This window comes from Pinus tabuliformis, chromosome 7 (genome assembly GCF_031772625.1).
Source record: "Pinus tabuliformis cultivar Carrire ecotype Pingquan chromosome 7, CPIR1, whole genome shotgun sequence".
Lineage (NCBI taxonomy): Eukaryota > Viridiplantae > Streptophyta > Pinopsida > Pinales > Pinaceae > Pinus > Pinus tabuliformis.
The window spans coordinates 1,580,985,686-1,581,009,900 of record NC_142293.1 but is presented as its reverse complement, the minus strand read 5'-3'; the positions used below and the strand labels follow the sequence as shown (position 1 = coordinate 1,581,009,900).

Genomic DNA, 24,215 nt, shown 5'->3' with positions numbered 1-24,215 from the left:
GGAGCCCAAAACAGTCTGATTTGGAGTAGTCAACTTTGGTCAATGTGGAAGAGTAGCTTACGATCAACTTCTGGAATTAGGGCTTCAGCTAAGGAGCTCATCATATTGCCTTGAATTTGATCCCAAAATCTACAGCTTGATAAAACAGAAAAGCATCACCCAAAAACGTAATCAAATCATGTCACTTATGCCCAAGTCAACGTTGGTCAACCGTGTAATTCAACTCTGTAATTCGGCCCTGCAGTCAGCCCTGTAATTCAGCCACCTGTACTTCTCATGAGAGAGAGAGAAGTTTTCTTCTTTTGAGTTGTGAGAACCAATAGGAGGAGAGAGATATGTTGTGTGATGTTGTGGTGCCAAATGAGGTGAGATGACTCTTGTATTTATACGAATCCATGTGGGTGAAAAGACACGGCCTTTGGGCTTCTTGAGCCTACATGTCACTAAAGTCGACCTTGAAAATTTCATATGTGAGGGCTTTTAACTCAAAAGTGCACTTCTCCTTATCCGATTTGAGTGATCTTTAGGTCGATTTTGGTCCTCTCGGAAAGAGGAATTTAATGCAATAATTATCTCCATCAAATGAGTTGTCTAATGTGGAATTTAACCCTAGTTACATAACTTAATATTCCCTCTCAACTACGGAAAATTCCACCTGTCAATATATGTCCATAGATCATCATGTCCTCCTATCATCATGTATTATCTCTACTTGTATCTACTTCATCATATGCTGAACATTCTCAAATCTAAAGAAGAAGAAATGTTGCAGGGGAGCTCCAGCTACCACCCTGCCTCTATCACCATCGAGGAGACTCTACTACCTTCCGGAATCATCATCATCATCATTGTCATCAGGGAGCCATAGCTACCACCCAGAACCAAAGACAATGGGCGAGACCAACCTACCCCAAGCATAGGGATCACACTCTATCCCAATGTCCCTGACAATAAGTGAGATCAACTTACCAGAGGTAAAGATCACACTCTACCCTATTGTCCCTAATCATCCATCTTAGCCCTAAGGAGTCAGATGGTAGAACACATGCATCCATCAACTTGGGAAAGATCCACCTACTGCAAGGGGTAGGGATCACACTCTATCCCAAGTCCCTCAACCCATTGGCCAGATGGGAGAGGTTATCACACTGAGTGAGCAGGATGCTAATGTTGGAATTTCTAAGTTTAACCCATTAGAAATTCTTCCAGTACTATCTGATTTATTTCTTCCTACTTGTTCAATTACTTAACAAGTTATTTACCATGTAAATACTGAAAATAAATACAAGTACAGTATCAACACATATAGATCATCAACTGAAAGAAAATAAGCACACAAATGACACCGTTGTTTTTGGACTAATGTCCCCGGAAAAACCCAATGCGGGAAAACCGATGCAACTATTCAAAGGGCTTTATTATTATGTAGTTTCAGAATACAACCTAGGTGCCAGAAATGGCTCACCCAATAGAGAATGCCCTCGACAGTAGTACCTCTCAGTCGGAGACAGATATTCCAGCTAAATCACCAGATGAACAATCCCACAGCAACAATACAGCTTCTACTACTCTACGTCACCCTATCCAGCTCTCCAGCTCCAATTTGTCCCACGAAAATCTCCAAGCGCTGCCTCTAGGGCCTGTGTCAGCCTCTCAGGACCAGCGTCAACCTATCTGGCCCAGCGTCAGCCTCTCGGCGCTCTGTGTCAGCCTCTGGAGCCTTTGCGCCACACACACTGGCCCTCTATGTCTCTGCGCAGCTCCTGGTTGCCTCTGCGTGGCCTCTAGCTACCTTTGCGTGGCCTCTAGCTACCTATGTGTGGCCTCTAGCTAGCTCTATGTCAACCTCTCCCGGCTTCTGCGTTGATCCTCTTGGTACTAACTCTGCCTCTCTGCTATGTATTCACTGCCCCTCAGCTACAACTCAGATCACTTCACTCAGTTTCCTCAGCAAACCCTGCCCCAGAAAATGGAGTTCTCGATCTCTCTTGGTGTATTCTCCAACTGACCCTCAAGCCTCCTCTTATACTTTTCTCGTCAGTCCATCAACGACCGAGATTAAATCTCTAATCAACGGCTAAGATTAGATTTCGCTTGATCTATGACTTTTGGACCATTCTAACCCAGTTTTATATTAATACCCATTAATATTTTATTTTTCCTAAGTTTAGACATAGGAACTCCATTAAAAATATTAATTATTTTAATATCTCCCAAACCAGTTAGATTCTGCCCAAACCATTTTTGGGTCTTGGAGATCTCATGTGCTTTAGCCTCTCCACCAACTTTTGTGGCTAGAGCACATCCCATGCTACCCCAAATCAACACTCCCTCTTAGCAAAGACTGTGCTCTAGTAATACTCCTCACTGAGTATCACCCTGATCATCTAGCATCGGTCCCTGTGCTGATGCTAGGCCTCCCCGCCCAACATCCTCTGCATTGTTGCATCATGTACTACTACCCATGGCCTTGCCACTTCCACTGCTACATCTGCACTGCATCCCCTCTCATCATGCTGCATCGTGCTGCCCATAGCACTGCCACTGCTAACTGCTGCACTGCAACTTAGTTACTGAGAAGTAAGCAATTGGTCATCCCAATTTTGACATCTTTGTCAAGCTAGAAACACTCTTGATGTTGAAGCTCCCTCTGTCGCTAACAAGTGCTCCCTCTACTGGCCTCTGCGTTGCTGCAACAACTCCATGCATCTCTCGTTGTTGCCTCACGTTGTCCTGGGACTACTGCACTGTAGCACCCTCTGTCACTCCATTCGCATTCGTCTCTACCGACATATGCCAGTCCCGCTACTTCTCTTCGAGGCTACCGTAGCAAGGTATAATCCAAGAGGTTGGGTACCTCGAGGATCCTATCCCTCATCGCCTGTAATCGGTATGCCTACAGCTCGATGTCTCCCCACTTCCTCTCAAGTGGCGCATGAGAACTCATGGCACAGTCATCATCTGTCTCCACTTCTTTTTCCGCCCTCGCTGGCGTTGCCTTGGTCTCAGAAGCCTCTCCCTTTCTCTTCTTTCTCGGACAGTGGTTCGCATAGTGACGCAGTTCCCCATAGTGGAAGCATTTGACCTTGGAGAGGTCCTTCTTCTTCCGTTTCTCTTGCTTTCCCGCAGATGCTAGGGCAACATCCTCCTATTCCTCCTTGATTCTAACCCCCTTGCCGCTGCTTCCCACCTTGGTCAGTTGTCTGGTCTCTTCTTGACGAGGAGCCACCCACGGTTCCTCCCAATCTGGAAGGTTCAACCTGCCCAGTAAGCTCTGGACAAATACCTCCCAATCCTCTGAGACTGCGTTCAATACGGTCCTCACCAACATCTCCTCATTCGACATGGCCCCTATGGAAGTCAGCTAGTCCCGGATCTCTGTCAATCGCTCGAGGAAGATATCTATCTTCTCTCCCCTCTACATCTAGTATGAACGCAGTTGATTTTCTAGAAGCATCTTCCTCTGCACGAAAGTATGCAGATACAACTTCTTCAGGGCATCCCACATCTCATTTGTCGTGCCCTTCTCGGCAATATGTGGTACCACATGATCCTTGACACAGTCAAGAACGATGCACTTAACCCTGGCCATTGCCTCCTCGTACTTCTCATTTTCAGCCGGGTCAACTAGGATCGCTATCGTTTTCAAGGTGAAGTGTTTGATGCGATACCTATCTAGAATGGACAAGATCCTAGCCTTCAGAACTACGAAGTTCGAAGCTCCTACAGTCTATCCTGATCTCTTAGCCCATTCACTTTTATTCCGTTGCTCCTCTTTCGACTCTCTCAACTCTCTCTACTTCCCTCCTAGAAGTCCTCTAATCAACTCCTGCTGAGTTTCTCAACTTCCCGTCTGGAAGTTCTCAGTTTGACTCCCTCTGAGCCTTGATTCCCTTCTAGAAACCCCTCTGCCAATGTCGAGATGCCCCACTCCAATCGTTTGTGCAACTGCACCACTAATCCAAATTTCTTGGCTAGAAATCCTTGGCAACAACTCCCTCCTCCTTGGTCTTGCCCTGTTAGGTAATGTTCTGACCACAGTACCCCACCTGCTTTGCTCCACAACTCACCCACATCCTCCTATTCCTCGGCAATCTGAAGGTCTGAACCACTAGGCTCTGCGCAATCCCAACACCAGTGAAATCTGCACCTCCTGGCCATAGCATCGATCCTTCCTGATTGAGAAAGATGACCAGGCACTGCGTAGGTCAGGTCTACTCCTCTTTCCCTCAATGTTGATCCTCCTCCTGGCTCAAATTAATGACGCAGGCTCTCTGCATCACCCCTTCCTTGCTTCTTTCTGCTAGGAACAGCTTCTGTCACTCGGGACAATTGTTTTTGTTGTTATTGCTCTGCTCAGCTAATGCCTTCAGTTATCCTGTGATCTACAACCATGCTCTGATACCATGTTGGAATTTCTAAGTTTAACCCGTTAGAAATTCTTCCTGTACTATCTAATTTATTTCTTCCTACTTGTTCAATTACTTAACAAGGTATTTACCATGTAAATACTGAAAATAAATACAAGTACAGTATCAACACATACAGATCATCAACTGAAAGAAAACAATCACACAAGTGACACCGTTGTTTTTGGACTAATGTCCCCGAAAAAACCCAATGTGGGAAAACCGGTGCATCTATTCAGAGGGTTTTATTATTATGCAGTTTCAGAATACAACCTGGGTGCCAGAAATGGCTCACCCAACAGAGAATGCCCTTGGCAGTAGTACCTCTCAGTCGGAGACAGATATTCTGGCTAAATCACCAAATGAACAATCCCACAGCAACAATACAGCTTCTGCTGCTCTGCGTCACCTTGATAGGGACTGTGTCACCCTATCCAGCTCTCCAGCTCCAATCTGTCCCACGAAAATCTCCCAGAACTACCTCTAGGGCCTGCGTCAGCCTCTCTGGCCTAGTGTCAGCCTATCTGGCCCAGCGTCAGCCTCTCGAGGCTCTTTGTCAACCTCTAGAGCCTTTGCATCTCACACACTAGCCCTCTCTTGGCACTACGCATCTCCTGGCTGCCTCTGTGTGGCCTCTCGCTGCCTCTACATGGCCTCTAGTTGGCTCTGTGTCAACCTCTCCCAGCTTCTGTGCTGATCCTCCCGGTACTAACTCTACCTCTCTGCTATGTATTCACTACCCCTCAACTGCAACTCAGATCACTTCACTCAATTTCCTCAGCAAACCTTGCCCCAGAAAATCGAGTTCTTGATCTCTCTTGGTGTATTCTCCAACTGACCCTCAAGCCTCCTCTCATACTTTTCTCGTCGGTCCATCAACGACCGAGATTAAATCTCTAATCAACGGCTAAGATTAGATTTCGCTTCATCTATGACTTTTGGACCATTCTAACCCAGTTTTATATTAATACCCATTAATATTTTATTTTTCCTAAGTTTAGACTTAGGAACTCCATTAAAAATATTAATTATTTTAATATCTACCAAACTGGTTAGATTTTGCCCAAACCATTTCTGGGTCTTGGAGATCTCATGTGCTTTAGCCTCTCCACCAATTTTTGTGGCTAAAGCACATCTGATGCTACCCCAAATCAATAGCTAATTGGGGCATACTCTGACTAGGGGAGATCCTAGGTCTCAACATCCTATCGATCAAAGGTCTCTCATCCCCACGAGCCCTATAGCTCCATTCCACACCCTGGGAGCGCAACCAAGGGAGGAAAAGCATTGCTCAATGTTCTTGATCAAATCGGACCCTTATTCGAAAGGGTCATCTCAATTAGTCCAAGCTACTCTCTGAAGATCAAGAACATCCCTTTCAGCAAAGGCTTTGTGAGGATGTCAAGATGCTCATCTGTCAAAATGTGGTGGAGTGTCACAACTCCTCTCTGCACCATGTCACGGATGTAATGATATCAAGTCTCGATGTGCTTGGACTTGTCATGAAACACAGGATTCTCGAGAAAGATCCACCTACTGCAAAGGGTAGGGATCACACTCTATCCCAAGTCCCTCAACCCATTGGCCAGATGGGAGAGGTTATCACACTGAGTGAGCAGGATGCTAACTGGGGCATACTCTGACTAGGGGTGATCCCAGGTCTCAACATCCTATCGATCAAAGGTCTCTCATCCCCAGGAGCCCTATAGCTCCATTCCACACCCTGGGAGCTCAACCAGGCGAGGAAGAGCATTGCTCAGTGTTCTTGATCAAATCGGACCCTTATTTGAAAGGGTCATCTCAATTAGTCCAAGCTACTCTCTGAAGACCAAGAACATCCCTTTCGGCAAAGGCTTTGTGAGGATCTCTGCTATCTGCTCATCTGTCGAAATGTGGTGGAGTGCCACAGTGCCTCTCCGCACCATGTCACGGATGTAATGATATCGGGTCTCGATGTGCTTGGACTTGTCATGAAACACAGGATTCTCGGACAAATGAATCATACTTTTGTTGTCGCAATAGATGAGCGGCGTGTCCAGAACTTGATCAAATAGTTCTCCAAAGAGCTTCCTCAACCAAACTGCTTCACCACTCGCAAGGCTAGCTAAATATACTTGGCCTTAGTAACGCTAAGGGCTACGGATTTCTGCTTCTTGCTCAGCCATGATATCATGGAAAACCCCAAACTAAAACATCTGGAAGTACTCTTCCTTTCGAAAACATTACCAACCTAATCTGCATTTGTATATCCATGTAGTCTAACATCTCCAGCGGCATATCTCAATCCAAGGTTAATAGTCCCCTTTAGATCTCTCAGTACATGCTTGGCAGCGACCCAATGTACATGGTGAGGCTCGATCATAAACTGGCTCAAAGTGTTAACTGTAAAGCATATGTCAAGGCGAGTATTCACGAGAAACATAAGATCACCAACCAATTGTCCAATTGTCTGATCCAGCAGCTTCTCCACACACCTTCTTGAAATTCATCTCAATAGGTGTAGGTAAGGACTTACACTCAACCATGCCAAATCTCTCTAGAAGTTTGACAACATATTTTCCTTGTGAAAGGAAAATCTCGCCCGGCTTTTGCCATACTTCTAACCCCAGGAAATAGTGCATCAAACCAAGATCTTTCATCTCGAATTCGAAAGCCATCTTCCTCTTACATTCTAGAATGAAAGGGTATGCACCTGTCATGAATAAGTCATCAACATATAATACCGAAATGAGAGACATACCTTGGACTATTTTGAAGTACAAGTTTGGATCAGCATTGCTCCTGGTGAATCCAAGCTTTATCAAGTAACTGTCGAGACGAGCATACCAAGCACGGGGGGCTTGCTTCAATCCATAAAGAGCTTTCTTCAATCGGCATACATGGGTCTTCATGTCATGAACTTCAAATCCTGGAGGTTGTTCAACGTACACTTCTTGTTGTAGCAAACCATGTAAGAAAGCAATTTTCACATCCATTTGATGGAGAGTCCATACTTGACTTGCAGCAAGGGCTACTATAGAACGGATGGTTATATATCAGACCACATGAGCAAATATATCAATGTAATCTTCTCCCTCTTTTCGAGTGAATCCACAAGCTACAAACCTTGCCTTGTATTTTTCAGTGCTTTCATCAGCCCCATGCTTGATCTTATAGAGCCATTTGAAGGTTACAACAAATCTCACTTTTGGTCTCGGCACAATATCACATACATCATTTTTCATAATAGACTCATATTTTTCTGCCATTGCATCCTTCCAAACTTGTTCCTTCACTGCTTCTTCAAAGGTACTAGGTTCGGCTTAAATCATCTTGCTCATCGCTACAACATAGGCTTGATACTTGCATGTCTTCTTGCTTTCCCTAAAGGTTCCACAAGTAACAGCATGTTTCTCGGCATATTGTAGAGTGTCCTTGAGCCAATGTGGTATTTCCTTGTAGGGGGATCGCATGGAGGAGGATCCAAAGGGTCCATAGACTCCATGGGATCATCAACGATGTCCTTCTCGAATTCAAGCACAGAAGAACCGTCTAGAATATCCATATCATCACTCTTGTCCTCAGGAGGAGGAGGCGGAGGGAGGTCCCTTGCTTTTCTAAGGGTAGCATCTTCGTCGAATGTTACATCCCTGCTAACTTCAACCTTTCTTTGACCAGAAATATATATTCTAAATGCTTTTGAATCCACCAAACGTACATTTCCTTCCTGTAGCTTCTAGCTTGTTTCTTTTGTCCTTTGGCACATGGAAGCATACGGGACAGTGAAAAATCCAGAGATGACATATATCGGGCTTGACGCCTGTGAATATTTCCTCAATAGTCTTGTTGTCCAAAGCTTGATGAGGCAACCTATTTTGAACATATACTGTTATGTTTGTTGCTTTAGCCCAAAGGTACTTTGGCAGCTTTTGATCGTGGGGCATGGCTTGGGAAAATTCTACAATGGACATGTTCTTTCTCTTAGCCACTCAATTCTGTTCGGGAATGTAAAGCACAACAGTCTACTTCTTAATCCCTTCCTTCTTGCAAAAGTTTATAAATTCATTTGAGGTGTATTCCCCACCATTGTCAAACCTGAAGATTTTTATTTTCTTCCCTGTATGATTTTCAACCAAAGCCTTGAATTCTTTGAACATTTCAAATGCCTCATCCTTGTGCTTCAAATAGAATATCCATGTTTTCCTTGAGAAATCGTCGATGAAGTTGATGCAATAACGATGACCCCCAAGTGAATGCACGCGCATTGGACCACATCTATCAGAATGAATGAGATAAAGAATTTATTCCGTCTTGTTTTCACTAGAGGAGAATGGTCCCCTTGCCTTCTTTCCACTTGCACACCCAGGGCATATTCCATCATGTTGAGCTAGAACATCGGGGATCTTGTAAACCTACTTCAACTTCATAGTGTAGATGAGCCAACCTTCGATGCCATAATTCACTTTGAAGATTTGTATTATGGACCATAGCTAGAAGAGGTCTTCCAGAAACTTTATAGTGTCCTTCAAACCTAGTTCCCAATGTGAAGGCATTTCTCATGTAGGACTCAGCGGGCCAAGTAAGTAATTTCCCCTTAATAAATGCAACACTCATTCCTTTATCCTCCAAGGCAAATATCGAAACCAAATTCTTCTTCAATCCTGGCACATATAATACATCATGAAGCAAAACAGATTCCCTAGAGTTCAAATGAAATTTGACAGAACCAAAGCCCTTTACGGGATGAGTGGTATTGTCACCAAGAATAATGTTCAAATTTGTCTCCCTCTCTACCAAATTAGAGAGAACCTCCTTATATCCAGAAAAGTGATGAGAAGCCCCACTATCAACCAGCCAACTATCCCAAGAGTCTGGAGGAGATGAACTAGCTAATGCAAAAATAAGAATATATTCAAATTGATTAGTAACATTGCCTTCATACCTGGAGTTCCTTGGCCTTTTTGGAGGACGATAGCTATCATCACAATCATCGAGGGAGTCTCTTCTTCTTTCATTCCTTCTTCTATCATCTCTTCTTTCATACGACTTCTTGTTGTTGAAGCCATGGTTGTTGTAGGACCTTGAAGAGTTTCTTCTTGGAGCATATCTCTTTTCAAGACAATCTCGAGCATAATGACCCTTTCGATGACAATTGTAGCACTCAACATCTCTATATCGCCTTCTCAATTCCTTGGAATCTCGATTAGATTGAGGAGGTTTTCCTGATTTAAATGGCTATCCCTTTCCTTTCTTTGCATTCTTCTTCTTTCCTTGAGCAACATAGGCAGAGGGCTCTCCTTCATTTAATCCTTGAATTCTTCCTCTAGATATCATCCTTGATTCTTCTTGAGTGAGCTTTCCAACTAGTTCATCAAAAGACGGGAAGTTGTTGTTGTTGCTTATAGTAGTAATGAAGGTTTCCCAAATGGAAGGGAGACCTCTAAAAGTTACAATCATCAATTCCCTATCAAGCAAAGTTTCCCCAATTCTCTGCAATTGATCTCTAAGACGAGATATTCTCATAATGCATGATTGCACGGATTCTCTTTTGTTCATCTTTGTGTTTTTGAATTGATCTTTCAAAGAGATGATTTCGTTCAAATGGTTAACTTCATACATGCCAGCTATCTTACATGTTCTTTGATCTTCTCAAATTTCCAACATACACAAGTAGATTATCTTGTAAACCGTCAGCTATAATTTGCTTTGCTTTTAACTCACCTTTCTTATGCTTGTTTTTGACAGCAGCGGAAGCATTTTCCAGAGACTCAAGTACTCTTCCTTGAATGAAGTCCAAAACATCATTCTTGTCAGCTATGATCTCCAACCTGACTTTCCATTCAGCAAATTAGAAGAGTCACCCAGCTTCTCATGCTCCTTGAAGAAAGAGGAAGACGTTTTTACCAAAAGATTGTTTCCTTCCCTGATCAGCTGCTAGAAAATGGATCTTGCTCTATGTCTCTTGGGCTTGTCTTCAGCTCAGCTCTGAAACCATGTTAATTTTTCATCACTTTCTTCTATGCTGCAATTATTACTTCAACAATATTTAATAGCATTCAATTTCTCAATTTCACTTCTTCAATTTTCCAATGACAGTAGAGCAATAGTAGATAGAACAAATATGCAAAAGCACAATAAAAAGCAGCCAAGAGACAAGAGACACAAATTTGGTCAATGACCAGGGCAAAACCCATTGTGGGGAAAACCGTTTCAAATCTTCTTCTTATTAGATTGTCTTCAAATGTTCAGCAGAGAGAGTACATCCTCCAACATTAATTCAATATCCAAATAATATCAAAATGCTAAGCAACTACTCAAGAGAGATGGGGTCAACTGTAGTCAATACTGATCTGCCTGAAGTCTGCATAAGTCAACAGCAGTCAACTGCTGTCAGAGTGTGCCCTAACCAGAGATAAGACAGCAATCAAAATAGTCTTCAAGGAGCTCAGTGCTGGAGAAAATAATGCAGCCTCTTTAGCAGAACATAAGGAGCCCAAAACAGTCCGATTTGGAGCAGTCAACTATGGTCAACATGGAAGAGCAGCCTATGGTCAACTTCTGAAATTAGGGCTTCAGTCAAGGAGCTCAGATTGCCTTGAATTTGATCCCAAAATCTGTGGCCTGATAAAACAGAAAGGAATCACCCAAAAACGCAGTCAAATCATTTCACTTATGCACAAGTCAACGCTGGTCAACCCTGTAATTCAGCTCTGTAATTCAGCCCTGTAATTTGGCCACCTGTACTTTGCATGAGAAAGAGAGAAGTCTTCTTCGTCTGAGTTGTACGAACCAATAGGAGAAGGAGATAAGATATGTTGTGTGATGTTGTGGTGCCAAATGAGGTGAGATAACTCTTGTATTTATATGAATCCATGTTGATGTGAGTGAAAAGACACGTCCTTTGGGCTTCTTGAGCTTACATGTCATTGAAGCTGACCTTGACAATTTCATATGTGAGGGCTTTTAATTCAAAATTGCACTTCTCCTTGTCCGATTTGAGTGATATTTAGGTCGATTTTGGTCCTCTCGGAAAGAGCAATTTAATGCAATAATTATCACCATTAAATGAGCTGTCCAAAGTGGAATTTAACCCTAGTTGCATAATTTAACATGACGATCTGTAACAACAACTGATTTAGGAAAATCTGGTACCAGTACTTTAGTGAGGATAATCAGTGTAACTATGTTCTTCAAGTGGCAATCTGCAAAAGAAAGGAACTCTGGCAACTGGAAGATATAACAATTAGGAAAGAGAACACACCTGAAGGACTGATTCACGGACATCTGCAAGATCTGGATTCAGTTGTGCACTTTCTGAACTCTTCATCAATGCTTCCTTAAGAACCTTCACATCAAAAAAGATTACATTTTGAGGAAAACAGGTGTATAAAGAAACTACCATGCATATGCCTTAGACATGCATATCCAACAATCCCTGTGTTTCATCAAATTTGTATATCTTACAAAAATTAAAAACTGAGACACAACAAACCTCCTTGGCTTCATCCGTGTGCTCCTTGAGCAGCAATAAAGCCCGACAAACAGCTTGCTCTGCCTGAATGAATGCACCTCCTGGCATAATTTTCATATCAGATAAGAGAAAGAAAATAAGCTTATAACCTCCCCAAGTCAACTTTGAACAATTTGTATTCTAGGACCAATATGATCAGACCCTTCATGACAATCATTCTCACTCTGAACACAGCCCATCTCTACCATGGATACAAAAAGGATATGTATGCTAAAATCCTCCTCAAATTTCACCCATTCTAGTTTCTCCTTCAATGCATCCTTCTCTACCTTCACTCTTCCCCAAACTTAATCTCAGATGTTGTGCTTATATTTTACTTTCTACTGATCTCTGATTTCCAGATTTGAAAAAAAATAGTATTTAGTATTTACATATCTGACACATTCTAGATTTCATAATGATGTATGTGCAAGTTTAATATACTAACTTTAAATTTCCTTCTGATATCATTTTCAATTATAAGCATGAACAAAGTTATAGCAACATATTTGGTTTAGAAGCAGTAGAAAAAATACTACCATTCTTAGATGTTGCCAAGACCTCCAGATTGTTCCATACACTTGGAGGTATAATATTAATATCCTCCACTGGAGAATAGAGGCATGCGCGAGCAAGAAGAGATATCACAATCCCCGTAAGTGGTCCATCTCTCATTGAATTAGAAGATAGAGCTGGTAGTATAGCATCAATAGAACTAAAAAATGAATGCAACTGATGATGTTCAGCAAATGGTATGAATCTCAATAACAATTCCATTGCTTCCCTTCTTAAGGTCATTGATGGCTCGCAAGCTGCTAAAGATGCTATTCTGTCCCATGTGTTCGCAACCAGAGTGGAAGCAAGACCACGCTGACTTACTTTCTTGATAGCCATTCCCAAGCTACCATTTTCCCTCGAAATTCCTGATATGGATAAAGCTGTAAACTTGCCAAGTTCCTCATGTTCAACAACTCTACCTAGATGCTGAAGGGAAATACCTCTTTGCTCTGGTTTAGAATGCTCAAGCATTGTACAAAATAACTCAACCAAAGAAGAAGATGCAGAACTTGAAAAATCCAAAGATTCCCTTTCAAACAACTTCAATAACCATTTTCCTGTCTGCAAACGCCATGTAACTCTTGGTGCATGGCAGCAAACATACTTTAGTGCAGAACAGATAGAGCTCAAAATAGCATCCAAACTAAATGAAGGTGGCAAGGACAAAAGATAGTCAAGCATCACAGCAGCCACTTGCCAACAATGATTCTTTTCTAAGGTCAAAACAGCCTGAGCAAGACCTTCAAGTGAATGTTTCCAAACAATTGAACTTTTCTCACTTTCAGAGACAAATGAATAAGCTTCATCTCTTGTAGCCACTTTGCTTGAATGAAAAGACTTGTATCTGCACACCATGGATCCCGAGTAAAGCAAACAGGCTGCTGCAGTTTGAGACAATTTACTAACCATTTAAGGATGAAATTTCCAGCAAACCTCAAGTGTTGGACTTTGTGTAAAAATCAGTGCCTGCAAATCTTTTGTGAATTCTTCCATATCAGAAATACATGAAAAGTACTTTAAAGTACTACTGACACCTTGATTAGCTCCACGTCCATTAATCCCATCTTCAGCTGCATCAACATGATCCTTGATTTGTGAATAATCTCCTAGCTGGCATCTGTCTTCTTGTCTATCAACATCACATGGATCAAATTTTTGCTCTTCTCTCTTAGAAGTTGCCAATGGCACTGTATGGTCACTGCAAATAAATGCAGATGAATCTTTCTTAAAATCTGAAGGATGTTCATTCACCAATAAAATACCTAGCTCTCTTAAAGTGTCTTGGGCTAGACAACTACAGACCGCAAAGACCTTCTGAAATGCACAAAGATAGTTGTAGTAAGTTGTTGTTGCCTGGAAGCTAGTAAAATTAGCCCAACATAATAGTGATTGCATAAGTTCTCTCCTCCTCATAATAGACAAGTCAGAAAGCAGATATCGAGCAAGAAAAATCAACAGTGCACCTTGTGGAATGTTATTGTTCTTATGCTCAGGACCTGATTTCAGCTCATTTATAAGAGCATCAATGCATAAAGATTCAAAACTCATCATAGAGAGGTCATCCTCTAATAAATGCTCTGAAGCAGCTGTTGTTCCAACAGCGTGAGAAATCAGAGGCTTCAAAGTGCTTAATACAGAATCCAATAAAGGCACATCACAATAGGAAATGCTACACAAAGACAACAACAACTGAATCACCCTTGGTATCTCAGGCATAATAGCTTCCATATGTTCCACAACGATTACTTCTAGTATCCGCAATATGATGCACTTCACATTAGAAGCTACAACACCTTTCAGCATGCCACAACTGGCATCAGTCATTACATTTTCATCTCTATCTACATCCAAGAATGGGTTGGAACACAACTCTGAAAACCAACTAAGTATATCTGTAATAGAACTAGGTGGAACTGCTTTTAAATGGAAGCAGACAGCCTCCAGCATAACTTCTGCATATGTGAAAAACTGATTTCTTAGGTTTGGAAAGATCATGTCTAGCTCAGGGTAAAGAGCATGGACAAAGCCATCACTATCCACTTGATCTAAATGATCACTTTTCTTAACAGGTTTCTCATATTTATGTTTGTTGGATTCCGAAAGGGAGGCCTCTTGTAATTCTTCATTGCCTTTACCTTTATATCTTTTGACGGATGTGAGTTCATCAGAGAAAATAAACAGTAAGCTTGTCATTTGCTGCATATCTTGGGCAAGGAGGAGCCCTCTCTTCTGGTGTTCCTTCGCATAGCGAGCCAATGCCATCCAACCTATGTATCTAACCAAAGGAAATGAAGAGGTTGAGAATTTTAATATTCTTTCCATCCATGAGGAGGCAGGAATCAGGTTCCTATACTGGAAGCCCTCTTTCCTACCACACTCATCATCCTCCTCCATGATGCCACTACCACTGGCTGCAAAAACTATTCTTTGAAAAGTGTCCACTGCCGCCTAACTCCATGTATTTTTCCAGGTTCTATTGGATGACTAAACTCCTTTTGCTGTTAATGAAGAGATAAAAGCAATGTATTGAGACGCTCTGCAGCCTGCAAAATCACATCAACAACATTCTCTGGAGGACAAGACAACTGAGTAGCCGAATAAAGGAAAAAAAGAAGACCGTGTAGAAGAACTTCATACATGTTATGATGTTCCCTCTGTAACTACCGAATCAGAAAAACACAGAGTAGATCCTGATGCTGGCGTACAAGTGTAACAGCATCCACAGACTCTGCATCATCGGGAAAAATTCTAAAACCATTTTGCCTTTCTTCAAAATCAGAACTTGCTGCTTTCTCATCATATGACCTCTCATTTAAAATACTAGACTGCATTTTGTTGTCCCAATCTGCTGCTTGCATTAGAATGTCAATTACAGTTCTGTCTCTCTTTTCTTCAAGATTACCTATCATTTCCACTTCTGACTTTCTATTACTTGAAAATAGCTCATCAACCATCATCCTACCCATGTGAGAAGATTTGGAGTTTTTAATGGCAGTTTTGTTCGTATGACGGTTGCTGTCACTGGAGTTCATCATGAAATATGGATTCAGGTGGCATTCTGCTGCCAAAAGCAGTGCATCAATTGCAGCTTCATGACTCTCCAAGTTCATTTCAGACTGTTGATGCAATTCCTCTGCGAAATGGCTAAACTCCGAGGCCCGCATCTCACGGTCTTGATAATTCACAAGTTGTAAATATTCTGTTTGCAAGTCAAGATTTTCATCCGCACCTGTGACATCTAGCATTAACTTGCTCCTTGACCAAATATCTTTTCCCTTAAGCTGCTTTCCATCAACCTTCACATTAATATGACCAAAGCTCTGAGTGTCAGGAAGGTTTCCCTCAAAAAGGGTTGAGAAGTTACGGAGTGTTATGTTTTTCAACTCAGGAGGAGCAAAAAGAAGACTGCCATCTTCAGTCACATCAATCTTTGAATTTCCATCCACCATTTCAAATTTGCCATCACCATCTTCCTCAATGACATTGAGTTTACCTATTATTGTTGGATGCTGGTCAGATGAAACAGGTGTGAAGGATGATGCTTCATTTTCTGTACCTTTACTTATCGAACTCTTGCGAAGATCAATTCCAGGAGGCAAAGGCACATGAGGGGCCAAAATGGAGAGAAGCACACTGCATGATCAAAATTTGAAAACCTAAGCGCTCAATTCTTAGAACAGCTACAGTATTCAAATTTTGGAGTTAGCATAAAAATGTCATCAAAAACAAGCAAACAATCACCAATCTTAATTCCTTCAGTTCAAAATTTATCAAAATGGGATGTTAAAACATAAACTGCAAAGCCTTCAATTGAATACCTTGCTGCTACATTCCCTCGTCTCCATTCAATCTCCAGAGCTGGAAGGACAGCGGGCCTTTGCACTGCAGTACGAAGCAAATCCAGAGCCAGAGCACAAGCCTGCTCCTGCTTCTCCAAGAAAACAGCAGAAACATCTCCAAAGGCAATAGTATTCTTCACTGTTCTTATTGCTGGCACTAAAAAGGGCTCTAGCATTTCAATGAGAAAAAGTAGGTTGTGCTTTACTTCCTGCCAAGTTGCACAGAAAGGAAAAATTTCACCATTCTTGCATGTCATGGATACATACATGGGAGTAAAGTGGCCAACAGATAATCCTCTGCAAGTTAATAGAATATGTGGAAGTAAAGGTCAACAGATAAGCATATGAAAGATATAGGCACACCTTGAACTTTGCAAGAAGGTCATCCATATGCCCAGACAAAGCAAGAATTATGTAAATCAGAGCTGCACGAGCATGAGCAACTCCATGTTGAGAGCTCTGTAACAAATAAAAGAAAGAAGTGTTTTTATCAAAAAGTAATGGAATTATGACATCTAAAACAAGGAAACTGGCAACAACATATATTTAATATATATTATTTATAAATTCATCAATATTACAACAACATGTGTTCTTTCATAAACAGCCAATCTGAATTCCATTCTGCTGTTGTTTTTTCCGTAATTTATCTTGTTTTATTTCTCCTTATATTGTGTACCTGTTGGTGGAATTGAATTATCACATATAAAACAGGGAAACTGGAACCAACATATAGTTATTACATATTATTTATACATTATCAATATTACAAAAACATAGTTTTTTTCATTAACAGTATATTTGTATTTCTTTCCTTCTGTTGTTCTCTCCATATTTTATCTTGCTTTTTCTTTTCCATTATCGTATACTTCCTGGTGGTCCCCACTACTTTGGGTGGTGGTATTTTTAAAACAAATTTTATGGGCCAGAAACTCCTCTTCTACACAATAAAACAGCCAAGAAATGCCCCAAAAACATTCATATGTAATGTGCATGCATGCAAATTACATCCATACAGGAAAAGTTGGGAAGCAGTTCCATAACAATTCCCAGTTGTTTCAATTTTAGATCAGAAATATAAGGGAGCACGAATTCAGGTAGCATATTACTAAATGTATAGATCAACAGCACATAAATGGTCATAATTTGCATAGGATTATTACATCTCAACATACTGGAAAAACGTCATTCAAAGTACGTCAAAGTTTATGCGAATCAGAATTTTAATCCATTGCTTGACCCAACAAATATGGATCAGGTAACCTTTAATAAGGAGATGAGTTAACTTTACTGAAACTAGTTTATATAAAATTCAATAATAACGCACTAAATGCTTTCTTAACATTTTCTAATTCCTCTGCAAGTTATATTGAATTCGTCTTCCTCTTTGAAATAAGTGATTACTGCTTGGAGTATTTGGCTGCTAGGATTGCAATTTATATGCAATTTAAGCTAAGGCAAGTCTATCATCCCATTAGAATTTGTTTGTATATGAGGATTTGAAAGCCTTTCCTAAACCGAAAGCTGTGAGACAGGCCTGCCCTGTTGAAGCTGATAAAGCACACTTGGAGGTTTCTTAGACAGTGCCAGCCAAGGCAACCCTGGGGTGTGTGGGGCTGTTGGTGCTAACTGCTATTTACCTGTCCAACTCTCTCTTCTATACTTTCAAATCAAGCTAGGGCCAAGGTTCTAATAATTAGGCAGTGCTAAGGGAACTAGCAGCTCTTCTAAGGACAGGTCTACAAAAAGACATAAACAGGTATCAGGTGTTTGGTAACTCTGAACCCTGCATAGATTGGATCAATCAATCATAAGTCAGTTTCAAATAATATATACCTGGATCAGCTTAAGCTCGCGAAGAACAATTACTTCGTCATCTCTTTTTCATGCAGTTTCAGACAGATGAATGACCTAGCTGATCGGTTTCAAAGCAGGCGGTTCATATTCCTTAAGGCAGCTGGAGATTGTTGATCAAAATTGGCATCCCTCCACAGGAGGTTGGACATATATCTCTGAATTTTCTGTTTGAGGTTGCTGGCCTGCTGCTGATATTATGGTTTCTCTTGTGATTCTGCTCTCTGTTTCTTAGCACCTTATTGGTGAAAAATATTATTGCAGCTTTTGTAGTTAGATTTTACTAACAGTGATGTTTCCTATCAGTAGGATTTTTTAATGATATATGTAATTTTATGGATGATCTTAGGAATGTCGAATTATGGACTTTTTGGATAATTAATGGTCATTTTTTACCTGTCCTCAGATGCACTCTCAAAATGTAACTTGTTTCATCTCAAACAAAAGTTGTGCATTTTGCTTTGGAAAAAAGATGATTGTGAACCATATAGAGACAACTCAAGAAAAGAGTAATCTAGTTTGAAAACTGTAATATTCACAGAGAAGGATGGCTCAAAAAGAAAATATGAGAACCTCAAATAGAATCATTAATGGGTAGATAAGGCACTCCATAAGGGACCACAGGATACATACATTCATGTTAATATTCAGGAAGATTACTCCCTTTTTTATCATCTACAATTTCTATAAAAGAGTTCAAGGCCATCACATCAACCATGGCCCTCAAGAAACAAATCAACAATAACCGGGAAATCCACTTTCATAGCAATAAAACTCTAAACCTACAGCCTACAGTATGTACAACCATGACCATCTTCAAGGAGGAGTTCTCTTCTTTCTTCATATGCAAGTTGTATATCAGGTTCTAAGAAAAATCTGTTGAAAATTGGCAGCTACACGATGAATTTCTCCAAGGAGAAGCCCAGCAACCCCATGGAGGTACCTCTCCTCTTCAAAAGAATTTTCAAAATGGTCAAAGGAAAATTGCTTCTTTGAGTTTGACAAGTCGGCCCAGTGAAGATGACAAGCCGGCCCAACCTTGAGTAATTGGTCCTCCTAACACTCATATAAACAGAGCATCGTTGACCTCACTCTGAGACCATCCATCACATCACACATCACATCAAAAGTGGTTCGTACATCTCTGAAATTGCAGGTTGACTTCACATGTGCAAAAGAGGAAAAGGATTTCTGTTTTGCCCGAGTTGACTTTCTGTTTTGGGACTTTGTTGACCAGTGTTGACTCTGTTTGACTTGGGCTCAATTGACTTGGATTGACTGAATTTATTTCTGTTTTGGAAGGCCTCATTGACTGAGGTTTTGACCAAAATTTTTTGGGCATGTTGACTGAGGTTGACTAGGGTTTGACCGCAGGTCTGACCAGAGATTTTCTCTCTCCTTTCACCAAGATTTTGCTACTGTTTTTACTGAATTTGACTAAGGAAGGCAGGCCGAATTCATTGCTAGTTTGACCGAAGTTTTCTGAGCAGCTGTACCGTTGACTTTGACTGGTTAGGGCAGACCATTGACTGCTGTTGACTGTACTTTCACAGGGCCAAAAATTGCAGACTGGTACCTTTGACCAGATTTGACTTTATTTCTCTTTGTTGACCTATTTTGGATTGGTTGATTTGGCAGTCAAGGCTTTGAATTTGACCAGATGTTAGACGTACTATTTGGGCTATGTATCTCATGCAGAACATTGATTGACCATTAGAAGAAGAAGATTTGATCAAAGGGTTTCCCCCTTGTGGGCTTTTTCCCTAATCTTTGACCAAATCTTTGTGTCTCAATGTGCTTGGCTATCTTCTATTGTCCATTTATTGTTTACTGTTCTATCTATAATTGTTTTACTATTATTGGGGTGGTTGAAATTGGAAAAAATTGTTTAAAGTAATTATAACAACATAAAACACTGGAAAATTAACAAAATGTAGTCTAGCAGCGAGAACCCATTATTGCATGTTTAGAGTTGTGCACAACAACAGCATTTGCCAATCATTATAAAAGACAAATTTCTTGGGAATGGCCTAATGGCGCAAAAGGTCAGAAGATGAAGATCGCCGCAGATACGCAAAGTATAAAAGTTTGTGTTGATTTCGAGTAGCATCGAATGTGCTCTAGCCACGAAAATTGGTGGAGAGGCTAACGCACATGAGATCTCCAATACCCAGAAATGGTTTGGGTAGATTCTAAACAGTTTGGGAGATATTAAAATAATTAATATTTTTAATGGAGTCCCTAAGTCTAAACTTAGGGAAAATAAAATATTAATGTAAATTAATATAAAACTGTGTTAGAAGGGTCCAAAAATCATGGATCAAGCCAGAGTTAATCTTAGCTTTTGATTAGGGACTTAATCTCGGTCGTTGAATTGTCAACGAGAAAAGTATAAGAGGAGGCTTGAGGGTCACTTGGAGAACACACCGAGTTGTTCAAGAATTCGATTTTCTGAGGCAGGGCTTGTTGAGGAAATCAAAGTGATCAGAGTTGCAGTTGAGGGGTAGTGAATACAGAAGCAGAGAGGCAGAGAGGGTACCGGGAGCATCAGCGCAGAAACCGGGAGAGAGGGACGCAGAGCCAGCTAGAGGCCACGCAGAGCCAGTCAAGACCCACACAGAGGCAGCAAGGAGCTGCGCAGTGCCAAAGGGAGCTAGCGTGGGTGACATAGAGGCTCTAGAGGTTGACGCAGTGCCTCCAGAGGCTGACACATGGCGAGTTGGGGTGACGCTGGGCTGACACTGGGCCAAAGAGGCTGACGCAGTCCCTAGAGGCAGACGCTGGAGATTTCGTGGGGCAGATTAGAGTTGAGAGGTGTGGGATTGTTCATCCAGGGTTTTAGCCGAAATATCTGTCTCCGATTGAGAGGCACTACGACCGAGATAATTCTCTGTTGGGTGGGCCAGTTTGGCACCCAGATTGTATTATGAAACTGCTTAATAATAAAACCCTCAGATAGCTGCACTAGTTTTCTCGCATTGGGTTTTTCCGAGGACATTAGTCCAAAAACAACGGTGTCACTTGTGTGCTTGTTTTTTCCTTCAGTTGATGATCTGTAATGTGTTGAGCATGTACTTGTATTTATTTTCAGTATTTACATGGTAAATAACTTGTTAATTAAACAAAACAAGTAGGCAGAAATAAATCAGAAAGTACATGAAGGATTTCTAACAGTTAGACTTAGAAATTCCAACAATTTACACTTAAAAACATTTTCTTAAAGATGCACAGAATGGACTAAGGCTTGAAGATTGAAAAAGTGTAGAAAAAATAAATCACCCAAGTGTTGGAAATGTTATACATGTGAGAAAAGTGGAATCCAACAAACATTGGTATTAAATTGGTGTGTTAGGGGCTAAAGTGACAATGTCATTGAAGCTCTAGAATCAAAAGTATTTCGTCTTGTGATATGCACCTCTTTAAATATGTTTAACATGACCTTAACCCAACTATTTAACAACTAGACTGACAAATCATCAAAACGGGTTAAGGAGAATAGTTGATATAATATGTTGGTCCATCCTTCAAACATCCATATTGTAACGAACAAGTGATTTAGATACTTAAGATAAAATATGACCTGTTACCGCAACTGTTAGTAGGGTTGTTAAAGAATTGCACAATCCTGCTAGCAAGGCCATCACTATGTCATCAAACCAAGGGGAAAGGAGGATTGCTGAAATGTATACACAAAAATTTCAATTAATAGAATTTGGAGATTTATGCTTCCATTGGTATATGGTAATTGCTTAATCCAATAGAAATTGCAATCCAGTATGGCTACATCATCTGGTATGAGAGCAGGAAGATGGCTGGGAGAGGAAGAGGAATAGGAGGTCTTGCGTAAATGCGTATAGATTGTTGAAATATATTGTAGCTTCAGTCGACATTTTTCAAATAAGAAAACGATTTATTTGACACCTACAAGTCGGCTCTAAGGAAGGTCACCATGTCGGCTCCATTAGACTAATAAGCCCTCACTTGACGCCTACTAATAGGAGATGTTTGCATCATTTTGTCTAACACATTAAAAAGCATTTCGGTCTGCAATCATAAGCTAATTCGGTCCTCTATTACAGGGTTATTCTCATGTGTGAAGAAGGCAATCAAAGTTTCCTTTTGACTGTGGTATGGATCTAATTCAAGGGCTCCCTGACCTCAGTGATTTTGGTTCATTTGAGATCATCCATACTTCTGTTTTGAGGCCGAATAATTGCATAAAAGTTCGCTCTCTTTCTTATGTCATACTTCTGAAGTTTTCAACAGTTCTAGGGCCGAGTCTTTGACAGTTCATTGGTAGACTACTATGGTGACCTCAGTGAGAATCTCAGCCTTCCATCACAATGACTACATGATGCAGGGTTACCTCCACTTACACCCACAGTGTGCATGTAAAATGCATCCACACATCTGTCCCAAGCATTTAACTCACAAAGGAGTCAAATCTTCCATCTCTAATGGTTAAGGCCCTCTTTTAGTCTCATGCGGAATGATTCATAGACTTACCAAAGTCTACAAATTAACCCACCTTTTCCTTTTGAAAGGAAATTAATCACCCCACTTTAAACCTTCTATCAGGACTTTTAAACTCCTTAAGTCCGCATATATAACCTTTTCTCTCTTACCTTTGGTTATATATGGTTAATACATAAAACTTACCCATCGGCACTATTTTCCTTATAAAACCATTTACAAAGGAAAACATACGCAAACACACCTTTTTTTCCTCTCGGTACGGCCTCTGCACATTTCTTGAGGCTACCGTTATCGTAATTGGGCATCGCTCCCTTCGCGGGTCATACATACATATATGCCTCACCACCTCTCCAACTCCGATCTGCGACTATCGGAATCGTTAACATCACTTTTGCATTAAAAGACTCGGACAACACATATATCGAAATTACACGGGAACAAGAGAAATATAAAGGAAAACTTCGTCGGAACAAATAGGTCGGAACTCAAAAACATTACACCCGCGACTATAATTATGGTCGAGTCCACCTCCTTTGAGCCTTTCCACTATAACTTCCGATCTTCGTCTTCTCCGATCCCCGATCTACCCAATCTCCAATTGGCCTCATCACTTATCGGCGATGTCGCAATATCGCTATCGGCTATCGCTTGATCTTTGACTCTTCCACTTTAAACTCCGATCCAACATATATTTCGGACCCGATAGGTTTTAGGCCATATTCGATAGGGTTTCAGGTCCGGCTATACATCGCATGTCGCAATCGCTTCCTTCCTTTGAAGGATTGCGATGCGATCCTGATTTCCCCACTCTTGTGATTTAATCCTGGCCGTTGGTCTTCTCAATCCGACGGCTACTGTGCATGGATACTTCACTTATCCGTTCTTCTGCTTAACTTAATTTTTACGCCATTTTCAGTGGTTGCGATAGTTTCTGGGTTTCTTCAAAGGTTCTTCATCCTTCACTGTTTCCGCTGCACCACTTTGATCTGAGCTTAACTCCGCATGATCCTTTGATCACTATCCTCTTGGATCCTTCGAATGGATTCAATGCTCCATTACGATTTCTCCGAATCATTCCTCTCCTCGGTGTATTTCTTCAAACTCTGCTTTCTGCTTCCACTGCTCAACTTCCTCTGAGCTGAACTCCTCAGCGAATTCTTACTTCGCAACTTCTCTCCAAAGCTTCACTCTGTTTCCTTAATTAGATTCAATGACCCATTATGATCCCTCTGAATCATTCTGCTCTTCTGCGCGTTCCTCTAAACTCTGTCTGAAAACCTGTTACAGAACCTACAAATTCACAAGTAATTCATTCATGAAATACTCATTCCACACGCTGACATAGTCAGGAGTAAATCCTTGTATATATAAATATAAACACACGATTAAAATCGAGACTCTGTGTCTCGCACAGGCCTGATCCTCAACTATTCATGGCCTCCTTCTCTACTTTGCCTGTAGGCTTACATTTATCCCAGAAAAATTCGTTGAATTAATCCTGGTTCGACTCCTAAATCTACTGAACTGGCTCCTAAATCCTCTATCCTCTATGTCCACTTCTAATCTCCATTCAATTCCTAAGAGCTCTCC

General features: G+C 41.0%; 1 protein-coding gene across 1 annotated transcript in view; it reads right to left on the bottom strand.

Annotated features, from left to right (window-relative positions):
• LOC149254117 (uncharacterized) overlaps positions 1–24,215 on the bottom strand; it is a 342,370-nt gene that overhangs the window by 111,614 nt on the left and 206,541 nt on the right. The window contains 6 exon segments of the mRNA XM_089460071.1: positions 11,650–11,733; positions 11,881–11,960; positions 12,438–14,888; positions 14,891–16,089; positions 16,275–16,504; positions 16,659–16,754. Of these exon segments, the coding sequence (XP_089316197.1) occupies positions 11,650–11,733; positions 11,881–11,960; positions 12,438–14,888; positions 14,891–16,089; positions 16,275–16,504; positions 16,659–16,754 (4,140 nt within the window).